Here is a 23,959-nt window from a genome sequence, read left to right on the forward strand (position 1 = left end):
AACTGAAAAGTTCATTATGTCCCGGTTGTTATTATTATTATTATCAAGACAAACACGACGAACCTTGATAAAACAATCCGGTCCACGGATATCCGTCGATAGGTGCGCGTTTACCTATCTGTTGTTAATTAGTGAAATTTCCCCGTGTGTATAAACCATGCGCATCTGTTTACACACATGCACGTGATGAGAGGATCGAATTAATTCGATATTCGTTACGACCCGGGCAATAATACAACCTCTGATTGCGAGATCGAATTAAATTCGGTGAAACCCCGAAAATCGAGTAATTTTCCTGTGGAAATGCACCGATTGCTACTTCAATCAACGACTTCCTTGCTTTTCTAATCACGATTCTAATCAAGTTTAGCAACCGACCGACCAATTAACACGGACATCGGTCCGATCCGATTCTAACTTTCTCTGATTAACTGTTCGCGATGAGATATTCATCAACGGCGACGAATTTGGTGGCTGAATAATTTTCTCTTTCGCTTCTAGAAGGCTAGACGCGGCTAAGAAATGCTTGAAAAATCGCTTAATTTTAGTCCACAGTTTATGATTTTTAATCTGATAATCGTTTCACCAGAAGCATTTATAATAGGGAAGCAGAAGACTTAACGAAAACGAATCGTATCTGATTAAATTGGTTTTGTTCGACGATAATGTAAAGATAAAATACGATTCATCTTTATCGGTAATGAGAAATTAGAAATTCCAAGGTAAATAAAATTAATAGCAGAAATTCTACGGGGTAAAGACAAAGACGACACTCGGTACGAGGGATGACAAATTTATTTTGCCAATTATCCTGAAAATTGGCCAACGTATAGAAAAATAATAAATACAAGAATTATGCGTTCCTTTTTATACAAAATTTCTAGAGAATCGTAAGTTTGACGATAATGTAAAGATAAAATACGATTCATCTTTATCGGTAATGAGAAATTAGAAATTCCAAGGTAAATAAATTTAATAGCAGAAATTCTACGAGGTAAAGACAAAGACGATCCTCGGTGCGAGGGATGACAAATTTATTTTGCCAATTATCCTGAAAATTGGCGAACGTATAAAAAAATAATAAATACAAGAATTATGCGTTCCTTTTTATACAAAATTTCTAGAGAATCGTAAGTTTGACGATAATGTAAAGATAAAATACGATTCATCTTTATCGGTAATGAGAAATTAGAAATTCCAAGGTAAATAAATTTAATAGCAGAAATTCTACGAGGTAAAGACAAAGACGATCCTCGGTGCGAGGGATGACAAATTTATTTTGCCAATTATCCTGAAAATTGGCGAACGTATAAAAAAATAATAAATACAAGAATTATGCGTTCCTTTTTATACAAAATTTCTAGAGAATCGTAAGTTTGACGATAATGTAAAGATAAAATACGATTCATCTTTATCGGTAATGAGAAATTAGAAATTCCAAGGTAAATAAATTTAATAGCAGAAATTCTACGAGGTAAAGACAAAGACGATCCTCGGTGCGAGGGATGACAAATTTATTTTGCCAATTATCCTGAAAATTGGCGAACGTATAGAAAAATAATAAACACAGGAATTATGCGTTCCTCTTTATACAAAATTTCTAGAGAATCGTAAGTTTTAGTCGACTCTCCGCTCGAAAGCTATTCACGATAATCCTCGTTCGCGATGAGATGTTCATTGAACAGGACGAGTAGCATTAGAAGGATATAATAATAATACTATTTTATTCCTGGGATAAGGTGGTTGAAAGGGTAACTGAAGGCTCGTTTAGTTTTAATCCCTCGATCTCTGGTTTTCATATCTAATAGCTGGGTAATTGCTTAACCAAACACTTCTTTGCTGGTGAAATTAGAGACGAATAAAACATGAATGGCATTTAATCAAGTCAGTTCATATTATTTGCGATAGAAATGTAATACTAGAAATTCTTGACGATTAACAAGATGTAGTTTGATCAAACGATTTTGATTTAAAACGACAAAAACTATGCGATAGCAAGCGGAAATTAACGATCGCTTTGCTGGGATCATAACGAGGCTTCGGTGAATGGAAAGCACCGGAAACAACATTGTTAAGGTTCATGCTCGGTGGCCAGATCGGCCTGTTGCATTACGCAAACGATAGATCGATTAATCCTCGCGTTTCCGAGTTGTCGACCGTTTCTCCAGGATTCAATTCGACCGACGAAACGGTATTTAATCGCAAAGTGCGCCGTTATCGATAACATCGAACCAGATATTACGGAAATGCAACACGAATGCCACGAATTCAAATACTGTTTCCACGCTACGATACGAATTTCCACGATCGTTTCTTCGTTACGAATTACGAAGAAATCGCTTCGATTCCGTTGATCCACGTTCTATCGTTGCATTCGCCTGTCCGTGTATTTACTGGAAATCGAAACGTATAAAATGTAGAGAAAATACGCATGAACATACACGAATATAACACAAATGTATGGAATATACATAAACAGATATTCAGAGATAGAACTTCGATAGAAATTTCCTGCAACAGATGATAGTTAAGGATTAAAAATGACCTTGTTTCCAATTTAATCGATTGAAATTTTAAATGCAATTTTAAATGCAATTTTAAGCAATTTTCTAAATCTTTGCATATGCGTACATTTTACAATTTTCTTTCTTCTTACTTTAATATTTATCGTGCAGTATTCCGCGGCCATTCCTCGGACGATTCCGAGCCTCCGCGATTCCGATTTTCTCGTTGGCAGTCGTAACTTTTGTCGGCCGGAGGAAGAAAGAACGATGAAAAAGAAGAAAAAAAAAACGAGGAACAGGCGACAAGAACAGTTGGAAGAACAAACACAGGGTATAGGCGAGAGAAACACGAACGAAAGAGTAGCAGGGGAACAAAAAGGGGTAAAAGCAAAGTTGGCGAGGGTGTGGAGAGTGCAACGGCGCGAAATAAAAGGAAGAACAAACGCAGTGCGGGAGTTAGATGTCATTCAATCTCGTTCAGTGGTCCCCTCGTAGAGCCGGGCAAAAAATATTGTTTGTCATTCGCCGACACTTTTTCCATCCTTTTCCCAAGGCTGAGCGCCATTCCCAGTCACTTCGTGTACCAACGTGTCCCTAGTTTTCGCGCGCCGGATAAAAAATGGGTTAATAGTTCCATGACTGGCCGTGCGTATCACGACGACTCGTGTAACTTCCTCGATCGAGGATTGGGTGCTTTGCGCGGAGTTTAACTAAAAAGTAGATCATATACAGAGTGTCCTACTTAAAACCGATCAACTAAATATCTGCTTCATTGTTAACGATACGAGAAACGTTGAATCCTTGGTGGAAAACGCGTGGTACCAGCGTGATGATGACTGCTCAGCTCGTTGTTTCTAAGTTGCTACGCAAGTGTTAAATGGAAAATTCCCTAATCGTAACGATCATGTTTCGCGAGCAGCACATTGTTCGGAATTAACAGCGTTAGATTTTTATCTTGCGGAAAGTTGAAAGAAAAGGTTTATCAACGGTAATCTGACAGTCCAGAATATACGAAGAATCGGATAACTGGAACTTGTAAAGCTATCGCGTTAGAGGAGGTAGAAAGAGCATCGCGATCCGTAATTTCTCGCTTTGAACGGTGCATCGCCGCTAATGGACATCGCAACAAAAAGTTCGCTGCTGTGCCAACATCGTCTCGGAACTTTATTATCTTTTTCATGTTCAGAGTCGTCTCGATGTCGTACGACTGGCAGGCACATCACGATGCATCTTAACGCGTATCATACGATGCAATGAAAAAAGTATATGCTGTCTGGCAAAAAATACCGGTGACGTAAAAAACTTGATGAAAAAAAAAAAATCGGGAAGGTTTTAAAACCTTTCGAACGATGTTCGACACGTCTCTCGCTTCGTTAAAAGTGAATCAGACGTTTAGACGGTCTTAAACGGCACACCCTGTACATACAGATTGATAAAGTTGGAAAATACGATCAAGTTTCTGCCATTAGTCGATTCGTACGATCTTGTATTTCTCTTTTCTTTTTTTATGTACAAATGTGGATATTTTGTCAGTCGATTTTTGCAACTTCCCTGGTCAAAAATTGAGTAGAAATTGCTTTACGCGGAGACCTACAGTCGGATGTTTTTTCGAAAGTATTTTATATTCTGAAATTTAAACGTCCGCTATAATTGGAAATACACGTACGTAGATACATATTCAACGAACGATATTACATATTTAACGAATTAGAAAAAGCGCGAGCTTTTTGCAGGAAGATCATTATGTTGATTACGTTGATTGTTATGGAGGACTCGCGAGTGCCTGTTTCAATAAATAATTCAGTCGAACATTTCTGAACGATATATTAAGACAGTGACGAATGAAATTTTTTTTTACAAAGCCTGTCAACGCTGATCGTTGCATAGAAATCGATCTTTACGAACGAACAAACGCGACGTATTTCTGAAACTGTGACGTATTCGTCGGAAATTAAAGACCTATAATTATTTTTAACAATTGCCAACTACAATCTTAAACCTTCAAAACCTAAAAGTTCACTTTTCCTATTAGAAAATCTACGACGTTTATTCGATCCCATGAAATAGCCGCGTCTTTGGCAAGCAAAATTTCGATAAATCCGAATCTCGACCTGCCATGTATTTTCTATGAAAATTGTGGTTGTGTGCCACTTTGCCTGCGCTTCTTAATCGTGGCAAGGTCTCTGGCTTTGTCTGTTCCCTGTCGCGTTCCAGCAAAAGCTACTAACGGAGCTGGCGGTATTATGCAGTAATTGGCTTTACTTGGCACCAGGACAAGTTTGCATTTAACCAGCCGCGAGCCATCGCGCACCGCCACTTGAAATTCCTTCACCTCCGGACGTGTAAAGAACGCGGACCACGTGTACGTTATACACAATATCTTTCCGATATTTTCCATTCGCATCCACTCGCGACTTCTTCCTCGATCGCGATGGCATCAACCTCGATCCAGTTACAAATTCGATTTCATTCGATTTTTATTCTATTTTATGAAGTTCGAATACTGTATATCAATGTGTTGCTTGATCTTTGAAAAAAGCTAACTACAATAATGTCTAAATTACGCGCTAAATCTTTTTCAAATTATAGTTACAATCTACTAATAAATCTACAATAATCGATCGATGTTGCAAATTATCTGTGAGGTATTTGTGTCCATCGTTAACCCGCGGAATAACGGACCGCAAATTTTCTGTTGTTGACGTTGACATCGCACACCTGGTCCTTGAAGGGCGATGCACCATCGTATTGAACGCGTCCAACCGAATGTTGATGACTCGTTGACGACTCTCTGATAATTGTGAAACGACAGCCGTTAAATATACAATGAATACAGGAAGTCTAAATTTCACGTATTTTTCATGACAGTTTTTATATAAAAAATAACTAGTGGAAACTAGCGGATTCGACAAAGTGACAAAATCGACAAATTTATATTGTTCCAAATATTAAAATATATTACTAGTAGTATATATAAGTTCTTGAAAATTCATAACGAAATTCTATATATAAATATAAATCCCATACATTTTACTTATTGTGTGTTCAATTTCATTTTAATGCTTCCTAAGCCTCCCAATCGCAATTTCTTTCCTTCTAAGGAAATGCAATTCGGATAATGGAGGGTCGACTAATACCGAACGTTAAATTCTCTACGAAATTGCAAAAATTTTGCTCGTACTAAGAAAGCTTACGATTTATTTGACTCTCACTTTGGTAAGAAAATTGCCAACTAACCAGAATCAATTTGTTACGAATAAATTATTTGCCGTCAGTACATCAGTGCTATATAATATAAATATAATATAACAGAGCTATGATAATAAAATAAAATAAAATAAAATAAAATTCAGAAAATGCGACGAGAAATTCAAGAAAATCCAAGGAAATTCAAGGAAATTCAAGAACCTTGATTCCTTTTAATTCTGAATTTGTTTCAACGATAATGCAATATCATAACGAGAGTATGCTCAAGTTTCTTTTTTCTTATGATTCAGTGTACGTATCTGAGGTAGTGGTGTATCTAAAAACAGTGTGCTGCTTTATTAAAAAGACAGAATCGTGGATGACATACAAGAAGCAAAGTCTGTAGGACAGCTCTGAGGGAAAGAGTGATGGATAAAATGTTGAGAAAATTTCAAACTTAAGGTGTGTCGACAGGAATATTTCATGAAAAGAACGTGAAATTCGTCCATGTAGAATTGCTGGATGCGAAGGTAAAGAATAACAAGGGAAAATGAATTCGACCAGTAAGGTGAACAGTCGATGGAAATCATATGCAAGAAAAATTACATAGTCCGACGTGTGTAAACAGAACGAAAACTCGATGAAAGAAAGCTAAAAACTGTAATAAAATAAATTTATATAATCCTTTATTTTTATAATTAATTATTACTTTGAAATCATAATTTCACTTAAAATTATATCATTTAATTAATTTACAAACTTGGTTTAACCGTCATTGCTGCCACACCAAATTAATCGCTGCTTGTATTACTTTCTAAATTTAATTTCCATTAATTTTATAAATTTAATTATTCTGTTTTAAATTATTTGTATATCATAAACGAGTATAAATAAAGCTTTGAAGAATATTTCTTATCGAACCTAATCTTCCCTGAATAAATAGATAAAAATTAGATTTAAAAAATTAAATAAATTTTTCTATATAGATATTGCGTTATTCAATTATTCTCCATACGATATAATAATCTATAAATCGATCGTAATATAATCGCCATAATAAGGGAAGAAAAAAGGTTTCAGAAGGGGAGTCTGATTCCACGTTCGATGGTACGAGAACGTGACGCGAACTCTGGTTCCTTAAATCTAGGAATTTCGAGGAGATCAAAGAAATTAGTTACAAGGTTTCTGAGGCGTTAGTGTTCCAGATCGAAGATTCTCCAAGAAACTCTATAACGAAGTTACGTTGGTAAAATGGGAATCGGTATCGATATTTATCTTGTCAAAGTTATTTAAGCTTTTCAAGAATTCCAACATTCATAAAAAAGAAAATACAGAGATATATAAAAGAAGTTTGATGACAAAATAGATAAAATTCTACATGTACATTTTATCACATTACGACTCGTCGTTCTGTGGATACATATTTAATGTAAAATCGATTCGGCAATATTGCAAACTGAAAAATTATTACACGAACGAACGCTAGAAATAATAACAACGACGAAATAAGCTTCTCGTATTTGGCGACTTTCAATTGATACAATCAACGAAGAGCATTCCAGTTTACAGAAGCAATTTCCTGCGATGCAGTAAAGTTTTCATCGTGAACCTTTTGTTTAGCGACTGATCCCCGGGTTTTGCACCGGCTACCAGAACGCGAAAACAGAATTTTTCAACTTCCACGAGGTGGAGGTTGAATACTCGCGTTTCCTTTCTCGTGTTACATGGAAAACGCCCGACATTGTTGCACCGATATCGTTTCTGGGATGATGTTTGCTCTGGAATCGGTAGTTTCTGCGTGTAAACACAGAGAACTTTCACAAAAGCACACGGTTTCTCTCTCTTCTCCCTCTGTTTCTTTTTATTACACGATTAAGAGAGTAATTGAATTTTCTTCCGACTTCTTTCGGTTGTAGGGAAACAACAAACGAGAAAAAGAACGTCAAATTTATTAAGATCGCCGAGCTTTCCTACATTCCGTGAGATATCAAGAGAAACCTTTGAGACGAAATCAAAGAGAGGTATAATCCTTGACATCCTGAACGAGAAATGCGTGGAAAAGCAAAAAAAAGTTCGCTCTGCAGGTTCAAGAGGCAAATCTGCAGCAAACACGGTTGGCAAAAAAATGTTGTACGCAAGTTGGATTATCGGAATTTACGGCGAGAAGTTACGACGAGTTATTTACCATTTCTCTTCCAGCATTCGTCAAAAGTGGGATATTGAACAAGTTGGATAAATTACTGCTGTGATCGAACGACCGTATGATTACGTGTACTTGAGATACGATGACAAACTCCTTCGTTCGTTCGTTCGTTCGTTCGTTCCGCTCAGAAACGAACGCGACTTTAAATAAATAAAATAAAATAGAAACGATCGCTCAGGCATTTCACGGCCGGTTTACCGCCACGTTAAGACGAGTCAAGATCCCGGTACTTGTCCGCCGCTTTATTTCGATCGCGACACGAAGCTGAACAAGCCAGTTAAGGGACAACGGCTCGATGGCACCGAGTTACGGTACGTATTCGTGTCAAGATCAACGAAGAAGAAATCAACCACCGATGCCGTGGCGCGGTTCTAAGTAAGAACGTCCCCTGAGACAAGTGACGGCACGCGCGCACACACACGCGAAATATCAAGAAGCAGTAGCGTGTAAAAATAATTCACGATCGCAGATGGCCCCACGAGGATGCGCCTCGACATGCATTTCTTTCGTCTCTTTCGTCGTGATTGTCGTTGGCCTCGTGTGCATCGTCGCGTCGTCTCTACGCGGCGGAAAAGTCGACGATGCGACGCGTGTTTCAGCGGAGGTAGTCGCGTGTTCGTGCCAGTGACATGAAATTATCGAAGGGAAGAGAATAGGGAGCTCGGGCACTGGGTCAACTATTTTATTTTCGGCCATAATTTTGAAACGTTCGGCACAGCAGCGTTCGCCGTGCACAACGACAACGCGTAGTATATACGAGTTTGTTGAACAATTGCCCGCAGGAATTGCTAAACTTTTTAGGTGTTTCGAGACGCGACAAAGACGTTGTGCATTGTAAACCAAGATTTGGATATATCGAAAGAAGCTTTTTTTATTACTCGATTCTAACGACGTTATTTCGTTATCGTTAGTGAACATTTTATGAAAAATATATTTCAAAATATCGGAAATTGATACACACGAAAGAAAATTAATATACGTGCTGCCGTAAAATCGCATAACGCAGCCAGTTATTTTCCCTTGATATTTTTACGTGCAACGCGATGCCTCCACATCTATTCGCGTATTTGTTTATTCATAAATCAACGGTATAGTGCGGCCGGTCCAAAATCCATCTTTCAAAAACACGACAACGTTTTAAATATCGATCGACTATTTCCACGTATTATAAATGATATTTCATCAATTTATAGTAATATCAAGTCACTTCTCTCACTTACCGTGATTCTCGTGCATTTCGAAATTTCACCTTATAATAAGACGACTCGCGAAAGTATTCCAATACGTATGGACCCCTTTTATGGCTACATACGATGTGTTAGAAATTTCCTACGATAACTGTTCAAATACGTTCACGAGCCCCCTATACCTTTCTCTTTTGACATTAGGCGCGCACAAAAGTCCGATAACGTGAATGATTTAGGAACGATATTGGAAATCAAGATTTATTTTCCTCGCAGTTTGTATTTTTATAATAACGTTTCAACGAAGCTCTCGCTCTTGTATTTCCTATCTTTACCATAACTTTTTAATAAAGTTTCAAACAACACTTTCGATTAAGACGTGAGAGCGGAGGTACGCACACGTGCGAAATCCCAGCAAAAACATAGAGATTATAGAAAAATTAAGAGGGAGAAAAAGGTAGAAAGGATAAGAAGGGAAGAATTAAAAGAGCGAAATAAAAGTGAAATAACCGGAGCGAAAAAGCAAGCAGGATTAACGCGTGATCCGTGGTAGAGGTTAGGACAAAGAAGGTTATAGCGTAGTTGGAGAGGTTAAGGGCGACGCGAAGGAAATAAACCTCCAAATGACTTACATTTATATAACATTTTTCGCTTCGTTATACTCGTAATAACGTAGTGACGAAGTTTGGCTATCAAACCATGAGAAGACACCCTGTGTGGTATGGCTCGGTGTATCTCGTTGAATCGAAAATAGTAGGAACGAGGAAACGCATGAAACGCAGGCAGAATACGTCGAACGTGTTTCTTATATACGCGTGAAAGTAAACTCGCAACGTTTTTTCCTCGTTGCCTGTGTCGCTGTCTGCGTTACCGACATGAAAACGAGCAGGTTCGAAACAAGGTTACGGGGATAGAATTTACAATCGGCGAGAGCCATTCGTTTGCCCGGCCGCTGATGAATTTCAAGTATACCGGCAGCATCTCCGAATTAATATTTCGCTTAGTTTCTGCCTCGTATAATCCCATTATTCTGATTAAAATTGTGAAACGGAAGAAAACTGGCGGTGCAACGGTGTATCGTAAAGATCACGCGAAAGTGCCTCTGGTAAAAGTATGTTTCATTTATTAACTACGTTGCTGATTAAGGCAAATGGCTCGCTGAGCTTTATGCACGCTACGTTAACCTTTTAGCGTCGAATGAGTTACGCGTCGATATGGAAAAAAAAAAAGATTATAAGATTATACAGTGGCTACAAGAAGCATTTGCACATGTCCTTATTTTCCATTGAGGCGCGTTTTTATCGGCTTCTGCGTTTCATTTTCATAATATCGAATTATTGTAGTCGTACGACGAAATTACTATTAATTAATACGATATTTAATATACTCGGATTTAGGTAAATCCCGGTATGTAAATAATATAGGCGATGGTGTGCAGATACTTTTTGTAGCCACTGTATGTTCAAACTGTATTTAACGTTTAGATATTTTTAGACTTAGATACTCGAGTGATTAAACAAGGCTGGGGTACTTGTAAAATTCGATACTTAGAAGTCATTTACCGAAGTATCTAAGTATCGAAACGTTCGAGTACTCTGTAACCGGGAACTTAAATGTTCAAATTTTTAAGTACTTGCACATACTACGAGTGCACGTTATAAATACTACGGTACTTGCGAGCAATTGGCTACTCGAATGCTCCGGTATTTCGCTTCTAAAGGCTTCGAGTGCTATGAAATTATAATACAAAGCGGAGAAAAAATCTCGATCCAAGAATTTTTTTATTTCAGAACCGATAATTCTTAAAAGTTTAGAATAACGAATAATAAAACTAGTCCGTGTTGGAAAGAAGAACGAAGAAGAAACCCGATAACCGAAATACATGGTCATAATTCTCGTTGAAATTAAGAACAGGCAACAGAATTTCCAAAATAAATAGAACGAGGTGTAAAATGGAAATATCTGCTCTAGATTTGAGGTAACCAAGACAGACACGCGGGTGTGCAAGTGGACGAACCAATGAATAATGAAAAAAGGAACGAATTAAAAGCTAACAAAGTATTGATCGTGATGAATCCACGAATTTTAGAATGTCGACGTAGCTACGTGTATATACGTATGTACGAAACCCAAACTATTACCTTGCTCATCCATTTCCGGTGCATAAACGCTTCGATCATGCACAGAATGCATCGTTTATCCGGCCGTAAAATCTATCGAAATTTTTCTCCTGCGCGACAATGTTAAATAAATTACGCAGCCAGCCACGTTAGCATCTCTATCAAACGCTAGCAAAATCAAAATATTATTTAAAATTTCATACATAATTCTTTATCGAAATAAAGGAAATTGTTGCAAGAATGGAAAGAAATTACACTTTTTGAAAAAATTCAATAATTCGATCGTCGAATATTAAGTAATATTTAAATATATCGATGATTTAACAGGCAGAGAAACGAAATCCAAATAATTCTCTTCGCCCTGTTATTGCTTGCTATGCCGTGTCTGCTCTACTGGTACCAAAGTATAGCGGGATTGTACAATAGCTATGCTATAGATTAATAAATATCAATTATATCGTGGTATTTCGTGCGATACTAATAAAAATATTACCTTTCTTTTAATACAAACAGGATACAAAGAAATGATTCAACAATGATTTTAAAGGCAAGAAGGTGGAGAGCGTAGGAGGGAGAGGAACAGGTAACTTTAAGAATAGAAATTGAAGCCCAAGTGGATTAACCCGGATACCGACCAGACACATCCATCGTTCGTTGCTATTCAAAATAAACCTTGGACGGATGATAGGATCAAACTGCGATCCATTTGAAAGAATTTACATATCTCAATGGTCGACAAAAAAAAAAACATCGACAAATTACTCCAACAATTGCAATAGAACGACTGTAATCGCGTTGCTTGCGCGATAACGATCAATATTTTGCATATTCTATGAGATTTCTTTCTTAGGTTGTTCATACAGACAAACAACCGAATTATTTTATTCGAACGTTTTAGAAACAAGACACTGGCACAAATCGTGGAAAATCGATGTTTAACGATGAACGTGATATACGTGTTTGACGAGGAAGATTTTTATTCTTCCTAATTAAATTAAATTTATTTCCTGCAAAAAAAAAAAAAAAAGGTACGGTAATTTGTAAATAATCCATAAGATACTTTGTTCGCCAAGAAAGGAAGTAGAGAAAAATGATCGCTCGTTTCAACAAATATTTTCTTTCTGCAGAATTTTAATTTTTCATGAAAATATATGTGCTAGTTACGTATTACGCGAATTATAATCTTTTTTCGGTAACAAAACTTTCTTCTTCGAAGAAACGAAAATACCGTGGATCGAATTCACGATATGCCGTTTTTACGTGACGTGACGAATATTTATAGAGGATCGGAAAGTACGGTAATATTCCATTAAGCTAATTTTCACGAGACGCAGACGAAAATTTAGACGTTAATGCGAGTTTTGCATGAGAAGAACGAGCCCAGTAATCCATCAGTAGTTCGTTCGATTTTATTCGAAATACGCTATTTCCATTGGCTAACTGATCGATATTTTTCACCTGTACATCGTTATTATTAATTTATATTTATTATCGTTGAAAATGACAACGTGAGCTCGTGCTCGCCATCCATATGCAGACGCGTTAGTTATAAGAAATAGCAACTAGAAGATAGTCCTAGTTACAATCGATGGATTTAATCGATAGACTTGAGATACTTTTTTTTGTTTTTATCCCTTTTTGTTTTTGTAAGAGCGTGCAATAAAGATTTTTTTTACTCAGAACGGTGTGATAGATTTATCCATTCGATAAAATAATAGCTATCGTGATCCTACCTCTGAGTATAGAAATAACAACAATTATCATTTACATTCGGTTTTAGAAAAGAATGAAAAAGCAAAAGGAAGATGAAAAATAAAAATCAGATTTGCGAAATATTGAAAATAGAACGATACAAAGTACGAAATGATTTTTTCTAGAAATTATTCAACGGTATCGAGACTAAGGAAATTTGATATTTTTACGAAAGAGTGAAAGAAGATCGTACAAAATATTGAATTGTAATAATTTCAATTTTTAGAAATTGTCGCTAATTCTTGGATTAAAATATCAATTACTTTTAATCGATCGATATTACATATTTTCAATTACTGCGTGATGTAAGATTTTTGTATCGCGTGTCGACTTTCAAAACCAATTGTGTCACGAGAAAACTTTGCAACTTTTCCTGCACGTATTTCGTGACTGTTGGCGTACGCCATTCTGACAGCAATGAAGTTTACAATTTGCATTCTGTGCCATGACGTTGTAATTGAATCTGAATCACGTTGAGCTTACGTGGAAGCGCGATCTAAAAGCAGGCCAGTCGTGGCGAAATTTTCAAAGAAACTCTACATCACTGCAAATCTTTTTTTCATCAAGAAGCGGCTGCTTTTTCTCTATAGAAATTCGCTTTACTTACATGGAAATTCAGAGATGCAAAAATACACGGAACACGTATAATACGCAAAGATATTCAAAATATCCAAAGTATAACTCCTCGTTGTAACATTTAGCGGGAGAAATATCTGTTTAAAGCATTTCACACAGCGGCGGTTCGTACAATGTTTTAAATAATGAAACTCGTTCTGACTCCGTGATCCAAGCTAAAGGTAGAAAATTTGCGAGAAATTTAAGGTTGCACGAGGAGCTATTTCGCTTTTTGCGATGGACGAACGAATATCGAAGAAGAAGAGAGAAAGAACATAACAGGAAGCAGCGAAATGCAAAGTAGAACGAGTATCACATGCGAGAGAAGCCGTCAATTAGGTCGTCGAATGGGGTCGCAACACAGTGTGTAAGTACAGTTTTCCTCGGATAAATCATTTTCTGTTAAAAAGAACACGGCAAGAAAGAAGGTGAAATCACGAGCGAACCACGTTCGCAAATACGGACACGCGGCAAATTTCGAAGAAGCGGAAAGAGGAAAAAAAGCGATCCTTTAATTTTAGAACACGAACGTCAGTTTTGTGGCGTGAAAAGTACGCGCCTGTCGAAGCGAAGAGTCTAGGATGATATTTGACGATTAATTTATGCATCCGATTCCATAACTTTCAAGCATCGACGAGGATAAGTTTGTTTCGTAAGATCGTTTTCAACTGTTGTGAAATTTTCCATCTTTGCCTTTAACGAACTCGGTAAAAACGATTTCTTCCGTGATGTTCGTGTTATGCGCGCTCTGAGTATTCGCGAATCTGCAGATTTCCCATAAATACACGAATAAATCCGCAGACTACATATGACGAATTTTTAAAAAAAGACACGGTGATCTGGTATCGAGAACGTGTTCGTGGAAAATACCCAACGACAGAGTTGCCGAGACGGACTCCGCGTATGCAAAGCGATCACAGATTTCACGCAGCCGTAGAAATTCAAATTCAACTTTTCGTTAGGAAGTTACAATGCTAAATATGTTTGTATCCGGCAGCCGCCTGCCACCACAACCAGGTAACTACGTAATGCATACTGAACGGTACGTATGCGTCTCGAAATGAAATACGACGTTATAAAGCACTCCGGTAGGAGAAACAGGCGTGTCAGAAACCTAATATAGTTGTATCTCGGCAGAACGCAATAATCGGAGTTTCACGTTCGCATACAAGAATCTTTTATTCGAGGAATGCTTATTATCGGGAAAATATGAAATTTAAGATGAATTAGAAAATCTATGAGGAGGACTTAACGAGCAAGAGGGTAGTAAATATTTTGTTAGATTTGTTAAAGTTATAGGGACGAGCTTGCAATTGTTTTCAAAATCTGTCGAATTTTCCACCTACCTATGTATATTAAATTTTCCATTAACTTTGTTGATAACGTAAAATTAGTTCTCTGTATTCGCAACAACAGTCGCCGTAGATATGATTTTTCAATGTGGCGGAATAAAATATAACGAGTAATTATAAAAGCCATAACGAATTCATAATACGTTTACTATATAAAAAGAATAGGGAAGAAACTATATGAAAAGAGAAATTTGTTATAAACTTATTATAAATCTATTCATCCTTGATACGTCGTCGTGTGAATTGAATAGAAAATTTTCAAATAAGTTGGAAATAAGAATAGCACAAGCAATCGCTTATAATTTATCGGAAATTTATGATAAACCTTTTACTCGAACTTTTCCTATGTAGTCAAGCACTATACAAATTTCTATAACCTTACGTTTAACTACGATAGGTTGTCCGGAAAGTATCTTTCTTTCGCGAACGTGTTTTTTACAACAGTGCAGCTTCGTACAAAGGCGAAACCAAGTCTGTGAAATGTCACGGTGTTCATCTGAAACGAAACAAAATTCGACAAAATAATATAAAACAACAAACGTTGTGCGTCTATTATTTCCTCGTAAAACGAAAGAAATTTTTCGGACAACCTAATATCCATAGCGCACACTGCTAACATCATTCGATATCGCTACTTCACAGTAACATCAACTACGAGCGCCAACGTTAAACCGCAATGATATCTTATTCATCTTCGATTTCTGCCACCCTGTACGTAATCTTCCGCTACGGTACAAGGAGATTGCATAGGGAGATCCTTGCGACGACTCACTGTACTCACGGCACTCAGTGTACGATTTGTACGCTTTATCGATCCCCAGCCGATTAAATCAAAAGATTCGAAGGCAATTTACGATGGCTGTTTGCGACAGCAAGTATTTGAAATTCGCTTTTCCAACGCAGACCAAAACAAACGTGATAAAACACAGAACTTATGCCTCGGCTTAACTCTTTCGATTCGCTAATCTCCGAATTCCGTTTCGAGCGACCCAACCACCCACTCTTTTTCTATTATTCTCTCGCGTTGTTGGACATTCTGGTGGTCTCGTTAACTTGGAATTGCTACGATTTTTCATAGATACAACACGACGAATTCGTAAAGATTCGACGAAGAAATTTGTAGAAGTTGGTCGAAAATAACGAACGAATAACAACGCGATGACGCGAGTTCAGTTATAGTTCTTGGATTCCAGGTTTGTAGAAACGATTCGTTGAAAGTCAACATTATTTTTTATCCTGACTATTTTTATAGAAAAATATCCCTGTATCTGTTTCCTTCGAATAAAAATATTTAATTCCAATATTATATCTCTCTGCGTTCGTTTCCTTCCAATTGAAACACCGAAATACTACATTTTACTACATGCACATTTTTATGATACCGATGATACTCGATAAATATTATTTCTTTCTGTGTAAACTTTCCCTATAAACGTTACTCTTAGAGAAAATTTTATTACGACCAAGTTTTCGGAATTTATTCGTTTATTTCAATGTAACTATATGAAGAAAGGAAAAAGAAAAGAATGACAGAAGATCGACGATATCGTACAATTCGCTTGGAGAACTTCGTTCGAGAAACTGGCGCAATTTTGTTCGTTACGTTAATCAGAGCTACGAATTCCCTGGAAAAGAAAAGGAAAGACGAAAAAATGAGAAAAGACGACACGTATACCGGTTTTGATTTTCGGAAAAGAGAAGCAATAACATTCCCCGTGAAACAGCCTGTAATCCGGAATAAAAAATGAAATCCTCGGTGGGATTCGAAGGCATTGGCTATTTGTAGCGGTGTTACGCTGAAATCCCTGCAAGTGCGACCTATCTGGTGTATCGGTGGAAGGCTTAGAAATAAATTTAAGAGCTCGAGATTCGAGAACGTCGTACGTCGCCACTCGCTATGGGATATCGCTTTTCTAAACGGATATTTATTACTACCGCCTTTATTGACAGTTAATAGCGTGACACAGGAAGAAGAAATCTCAAAGATCGACTACGATTTACAATTTTCCAAAGTAATCCTGGTTTTCGATCGTTGATCCATCGTTTTCTTCGTATCGCCAATTACAATTATCGTCCGTGTTTATTTCTTTTCTATTGTAGCCAATTAATCATTCAATTTCGTGCAAAAATAACAAATTGTACTCGATCGTAATATAAGTTCTTCCATACGTAAACGAACAGAATGAGAATCGAAATGGAATAGAATTTAATAAAATCGCGTGAGATGAAAAATCGAGGAACGTCAAGATTGGGACGTTCGAGAAGGATGATAATTCGCATCCAGTTTTCTCTACCGTGGATTTAGTGCGCGTTGCATTTTCGCGTGGTGGACAGGAACGTTGTATGAAATGAAACGTGAAAAACGAGAAGGCTAGAGGAGCTGGGCTAAAAGCATCTAAAACGCTTGGAAAGCCCCGGTGAAGTGGCGTGCTTGATCGAATCAAGTTACAGATCTTCTTTACCTCGCGCCCAATACTCGTAACGAAGAAAAAGAAATCCTTTCGCAACTTTATAAAGTCCCGCTCTTTTCGCTGTCCCTTTCCTTTCACGCCGACGCAACGGTAAATTCCCATATAACAAATCGAACTTGTTAAGACCACAATACGAAATTCGTCGTTTCTCCTCTTTTGTCGCGTCCTTTCGATTCGTAGCTTGTTAATCTTACGGAATCCTTTCGGCTGATATCAATTTCTAAGCGTCCATCGTATTTTATTTTCTTGGGCAAATCTTTCGATCGACACGAATTTTCGAAAATTACTTTCTCGAAACGAACGAATCGTTCAATCGCGTTTGTAATTCACTTGATTGTTATTTAATCAAAGAAACTATTGTAATTGTCCATTAATTTATGCAACCCACCTATTTTTCACTTTTCTATAATCATCTATTCGTAATCGTGATAATATAGGTTCGACCAATATTTGTCACTAAAATCACCCCGTCATCGTTAAAAATTATTAAGATAATTTATTCGTATCGAAACGCAATAATTTCTACCGACAATCTAATCAACCTTGTAACATTTTATAGAGAAAGAATAAGATAACGTAACTATGGGGGAAAACCGTAATCGCGAGTGAATGTAGAAATTAATAAAGTTTGGATAGCAAACATTTATCATCCGTCGAGTGTTAGTACAAGAACATAAAGTATTTATACACGTGGAGCGGGTTTTATTATCGCAAAATGATCTTATGCGCAGCATAGTTGAGTTATTTCATCATCTTGGACAAGCATGGCCCATAAACGCATCGTAAACTTTCAAACTCGTTGTATAACGAGATGTCAGCTTCCTCGAAGAGAAGTAGGAAATTAAACATAGTCATATCCTGTGGCGAACTTGAATAAAAATAAATTATCTCCATCGTTGGATCCAGCTAATGCTTCGAGAACACATCGATATGCATCGAACAAATTCTCTGAAATTCTTACAACCCACGAAAAATTCTTCAAAATCCACCGAACAAATTTTTATACGGTCGAGCAAAAATTCTTCAAATTCAAAATACTAGCAATTCGAGCGACGAGTTAACTCATCCTCCTCGGTTAACAGCTCCAATTCCATTTCTTTAATTATATTCGCAGAAATATAAATTTGCATCGACACTCGCACTCTGCATATTATTTCAAACACAGCGGCTACTAAAGGATATTTGTAAACGTTCTTATCTTCCAACGAAGCGTTCTCTTATTAAGTTTTAGATCTCATTTCCATAGCACCAAATTGTTTATTGTCAGAATTTCATACTTATGCCGGTGATTATGAAAACGACCAAGTCGAGAATCTAAAAAAACATTTGCTTCCCGCTTATTTTGCGTTACGTCCGTTTACGTTACAATAATCTGAAACCATCTTTGGTTGCGTCGTTACACGGAATTCACGCGTCAATCGCAAAACATCAAATACCTCGAGACGAAAAATATATGACTTCATCTATAAGACGCTACATTCTGCTCGGATTTGTACGCTACGAAAGCGTAGGCGTTACGAGATTCTAACTAGTAAAAGCACGGAGAATAAAGAATATAAAAAGTATTTTCTAAGGTCAAATTTAAAGTTACAGGTTGTGGGTCTAACGTTAAGTACGAGACACGTTGAGCTCGACGGTTGGCAAAGTAGACGATAAATAAATGCCAAGAGGAATGTAACTGAAAAGTGCGCCCTAACCCGGAGTGGAGGACTATGGAAAAATAAAAGATACCAAGTAACATTAAATTTTTGTAACCGTATAAAAATACTATCGAATCGCACGAAATTTACTATAACATCCGACTCACTAGTACGTAGATACAACGATAAATGTAGAAATGTGTAGGTGTACAAATATCTTTCGTATCCATCGCGTAAGAAATAATTGCGCAAAATCAGAAACGTTGCAGCGTCGATTGACTCGATTTATTTTATACGAGCGAATTTTATCGAACTGTAGGTGAATCGCAGAAGGACTTACCGAAGGAGATGAGGCCGCTGTTCAGCATCGACAGTTTAATCTGGCTGGGAATGGAAGCGAGGCTGTGGCCAGGATTAAGATGACGTTTCCTCGGTGGTTTTTCCGGCGCTCTGGGCGCGCTTCTGCTTCTGTGATGATGATGGTGCTTTCTGTGCGAATGTGAATGAGAACCGGCAGCGGTCGAGGTGGCACCGGTACGATCTGAACCGACGCTGCTTAAACCGAGGACGCCACCGCCGGTCGACTGCGTTCGCAGCGACGACATTTTCTGTAAAAACAAATCGGATTGCGCTTGTTACTAAACTGTATCGACGTACAGTGACTCGGCAGACATTATTTCAACGCTTATCGTAGACAATTTTTACGAATGTATCATATACCTGCGTACACTTACTGACAAAAGTTAAGAAATGTTAATAATCGATATCTTTTATTTATAACTACCGAACCATTTCCATCAGTTATATAGTTTTTAACTTTAAGTTTACAATTATATAGTTTTACCAATTTGTAGAGGACTTGTGTGTAGAGGATGGTTGGTCGGTGAGGTCGAAACCGTCGAATATATTTAAAAATAATTAAATAAATTAATATACAGACAACATTCGCTGAAACGCTCGTACAATGCACAAGTCGTAAAATAGGATCGCTAATGACTCGTTAATTAGATCGACAACTATTTCATAGTGTCTATTGACTTTTGTCGGTAAACGTATTGTACGAAACTTTTCGAAATTTCATCGATATCGTAATGAAACTCGAATATCGTGATTAATATTGGCAAAATTGGAAACCGTGTAAGATATATAGAAGTCACAAGAAGTACGTTTAGTAAAGAGTTGGCATTGATTCGTAACGTTTCTGAAAGATGTTTAACGTGGAATTTAATAAAAATCTTCTCTTGTTGAAGTCACAGTAGAGTAAATTCTATTTATTTAATTATAATTATACGTTCTACTGTTATTCTATTATTGAATGTACCTACATTGGGTATGAAACTATTTCTATTTATAAAAAAATATATAATGAATTAATAATATGGAAAAGTGGTAATAAGAATAGAATTATAATTTTCAATTAATATTAGACAGTCGTAAGAGTTGATTTTCTCCGCATTGAAATGGTAAACATTGTCAATAAATTGTGTCGTAGCTACGCGGTGTTATACGGACGATGAGCGTATGCTATAATGAAAACAATTGCGCGAATGACAACAAACGTGAGGCAATGCTGTTGACGACGCGACACGACGCGACGTATTTAAGAAAAAATACAGTTGATCGTCTTTGTGTACATATTTTCTTAGCAAAGGTTCTTAGACTAAATTTGCTCATCGCGTAAAATGAGAAAATAAGCATATTCTTTTACGTTATAAATTTTATGCTATCTCTCGAATAATATCCCTTTATATTTCATTCTTCTTACATTTATACGCAGAATGTATAAAAATTATGCATAAAATGTATTAGTATCGTGATAAATCTAAGAGCATATTTTAATACAACCTTATATTTTTCATTGTGCGGATTTTTAATTTTAAATGCAAAGAATTAAAGCACTAATATATGATACGTTGTAACATTAATATTATTATCCTCATTTATTGCAGTACTAGCGTTATTACACCGACTCGCTTACTTTCACCGGACAGAAAATAATTCGATTATTTCAAAAGTTACAAAACGTTATAAAACGTTGCGTAAAATATCGTTACATAATTTTAATAAACGAAAGAATAATTCGATTACTGAATTTCCCCAAGTTCCGAATTAAAGTATAAATTATTATTAGGCAAAATCTAATTACCATTATGTATCGCTAATGTCATTATATATCGATGCATTCATTTTCAATAAATACAAAATAATCCAATTATCTAAAGCCGGTAAAATTTTCAACGAAAGAGAGAAATTTCAAATCCTTTTGATCTATCTCAATCATCGTTAAACTCTACGTACGAATGATCGAATCGTGAGGGTACCTGAGGGAACTGGTGCGAGTGTCGAGAGATTGGAAGTTGTAGGACAGACGGAAACGCACTTGCTCGCGGTACGACGGCTCGCGAGATTCTAAGACTCGAAAACTACTCTAGCGTCACGCGAAGCACTCTAATTTCCCCCTCCAACACGATTTCCGAGGGTTGCTTCAAGGGGAACAAGGGGACACGGAAGAGGAATTTTTGGCGCGTTTCTTGAATGAAACGCACGTTCCATGACTATCTCCGTAGTAAACCAGGGTAACTGACCTACGACCACGAATTTTCTCCCTGGTGTTTGACATTTCCGAAAATTTACGACGCATCGGATAAACGTAGATTTTTATAGAAATCTGCCCCATCGTTTATACTTTACGCTATGAATTTGTATTATTATTAGAAACAACAAACCGGATTTCCTCTTAATTCTTCGTTTGCTTGTCGAATATATTAAACTTTAACGTTTATATTTAATCTCTTGACGTCGTGTCTATATAAAATAATTATATAATAATTTCTATTTGAGGATCATGGTCAATGCTATCGAATATACGTACCTGCATATATGTATGTCTTTTGAAAAGATCAATTCGCAAATTTGCTTTAACAGGCAATGCTATACGAAAATCGTGCGTGTAAAATACGTAATTTAGAATATATATTTCTTGACTTAAAAGAAACGGAATAATGCCATTTGATTATTATCATCGTGATTTCACTATTCGAGATATTTTACAGTATATGTTACCAAAATATCCCAATTCTCAGTTTCCCATTTTATGATTTCCAAATGAAAACCACAGCATCTAGTGATTTAACGCTATAGAAGCTTTCAAGCAAAAATTTCTATTGTTAAGAATGACAAAGGATCGTCAACGATCGCGTTCTCGTGTGCAAGCCCAAAGAACACGGTCGCGCGACGCACGCGTGAAAAGCCTGTTCTTTGCCGTATTCCGTTTGCCAATTAGCCGACCCTGTTGTTGTCTCTATTCTCTGCCACTTCGCGCGGTTGTTCAAACGCAGCCTCATAGTCAGTCAGGCACGGTACTCCTCTAGATTTAGATCAGCCAGGCTGCAGTTGGAAATCGACCGCGAAATTTAAGGATCCCGCGTTCAGCGGTGCGTATCAAGCTGAGATCATGGTGTCGGTTGATCGAGGAATACAATAAGACATTCAGACCAAAATACGCTACCAAGACCGAGAACTTTTGGGTGAAGGTTCGTGTACCGGGTGTGCCGATCGATTCGTCGACTTTCTGTACACTACAGGAATCTTTCATTAGGTGTGCGTAACATACACAAGGATGTTTAAAATTCATCATGCTCGGTATTAATTCAAATTAATTTAATCTGTTACATTCGCAGTATATATTTCTGTTGGTCTTTACATTCTCTGTAAAAGTTTCTTCGAATGTAAGTGTTTAAAATAGTTGAGTGTATTAGTTTTACGATACGGACGAAAGTGGGCCACGTTGAAGAAGACACGTTATTTTGCTTTGACTGTGATATCAAGGGAATCGAGAAAAATCTAATTTACATTTAATCGCAAAACAATAAAAGCTGTATTTTTCCTACGAATCTTCTTTACCGAATAAAATATTTATATTATTTCTCGAGTTTCTTAATTTGGATTTTAAATATGCACAGTGGTTTCCATCGTTGTTCGGACATTCTTTGAAACAGACCAACTTCTTTCAAATTGAATCGAACGACTTGAGATCCTTTGAAAAGAATTTTGAAACAATTACGATTAGTCGGAGTCGCGAAGAAACGAACGAGGGTCACTTTTCGAAACTTTGTTATCCTTACATTGTTATGTCATGAAAATTTGAGCTTGATTTTGAAGAATAATTAAAGTCTATTTTTTATAAATTCGTTATATCGATATTCTTCTATTTGGAAATACAGGAAGTATTTTCCTCTCTTTCGTTTCTCGATTTCGGGTCTTGCATCGGGCGTTGAAATCGGAATGTTTGTTTGGAAATATGAATTGCCGTTACTGACACGAATGGAACAATTTTTCGACAGTTGTTCGAAATTTTTTGATTAACACTGAGCTCTGATTGAATGCGAGATTTCTGGTTTATCGATTTTAGTTGTAGGTCAGTGCTGAAATTATTCTTCCATAATACCTTATTCTATATGTTTAGTACTTGATTTTAGATCATACGTACAAAATATGTTACATTATACGAACATAATTCGCTTTACTATACTTTAATGCTTGCTACATTCTTTTACGTAAAATATCATAAACCAATAGCCGAAATATCAAACTTCGAAATAACAATAAATAAAGGAACAGTGAGTAATACATAGAATAATAAATGGGACAAAATATAACGCTGGCAAGTTTCATAAAAATTCTTCAACGCCAGCGTGAAAGCGCTTCTTCGCCTTCATTTCGTCGTTCGTAAAATAAATTAATTACCAGCGATCGAACGATAATTACGAGCCAATGTAAAATCGATTCGTACTTGATTTATGGAACAATTGGTACGCTACATACGGTTTCGTAATTATAATCCGACGAAAATCGATTCTTCCACCCATTTCTTCTTTTTATCGTCGTACAATATTAACGGAGAATTTTCACGCGTGAAATGAAAGCATTGCC

The 23,959-nt window shown here is 36.8% G+C and overlaps 1 protein-coding gene across 7 annotated transcripts in view; it reads right to left on the bottom strand.

The window, feature by feature from the left end:
• The window catches only part of LOC117234160 (receptor-type tyrosine-protein phosphatase kappa), a 107,437-nt gene that overhangs the window by 65,289 nt on the left and 18,189 nt on the right, over positions 1-23,959 (bottom strand). For 6 of the 7 annotated variants that reach the window (XM_033495100.1, XM_033495101.1, XM_033495098.1 and 3 more), the window contains one exon: positions 19,368-19,635. In XM_033495100.1, the coding sequence (XP_033350991.1) occupies positions 19,368-19,632 (265 nt within the window). In that variant the 5' untranslated portion in view covers positions 19,633-19,635. Of the gene's footprint in view, positions 1-19,367; positions 19,636-21,348; positions 21,451-23,959 lie in introns of those variants that run through there. The other variant, XM_033495102.1, reaches the window with a different exon arrangement.

This window comes from Bombus vosnesenskii, unplaced genomic scaffold (assembly GCF_011952255.1).
Source record: "Bombus vosnesenskii isolate JDL3184/JDL3185 unplaced genomic scaffold, Bvos_JDL3184-5_v1.1 scf7180000013302, whole genome shotgun sequence".
Classification (NCBI taxonomy): Eukaryota; Metazoa; Arthropoda; class Insecta; order Hymenoptera; family Apidae; genus Bombus; species Bombus vosnesenskii.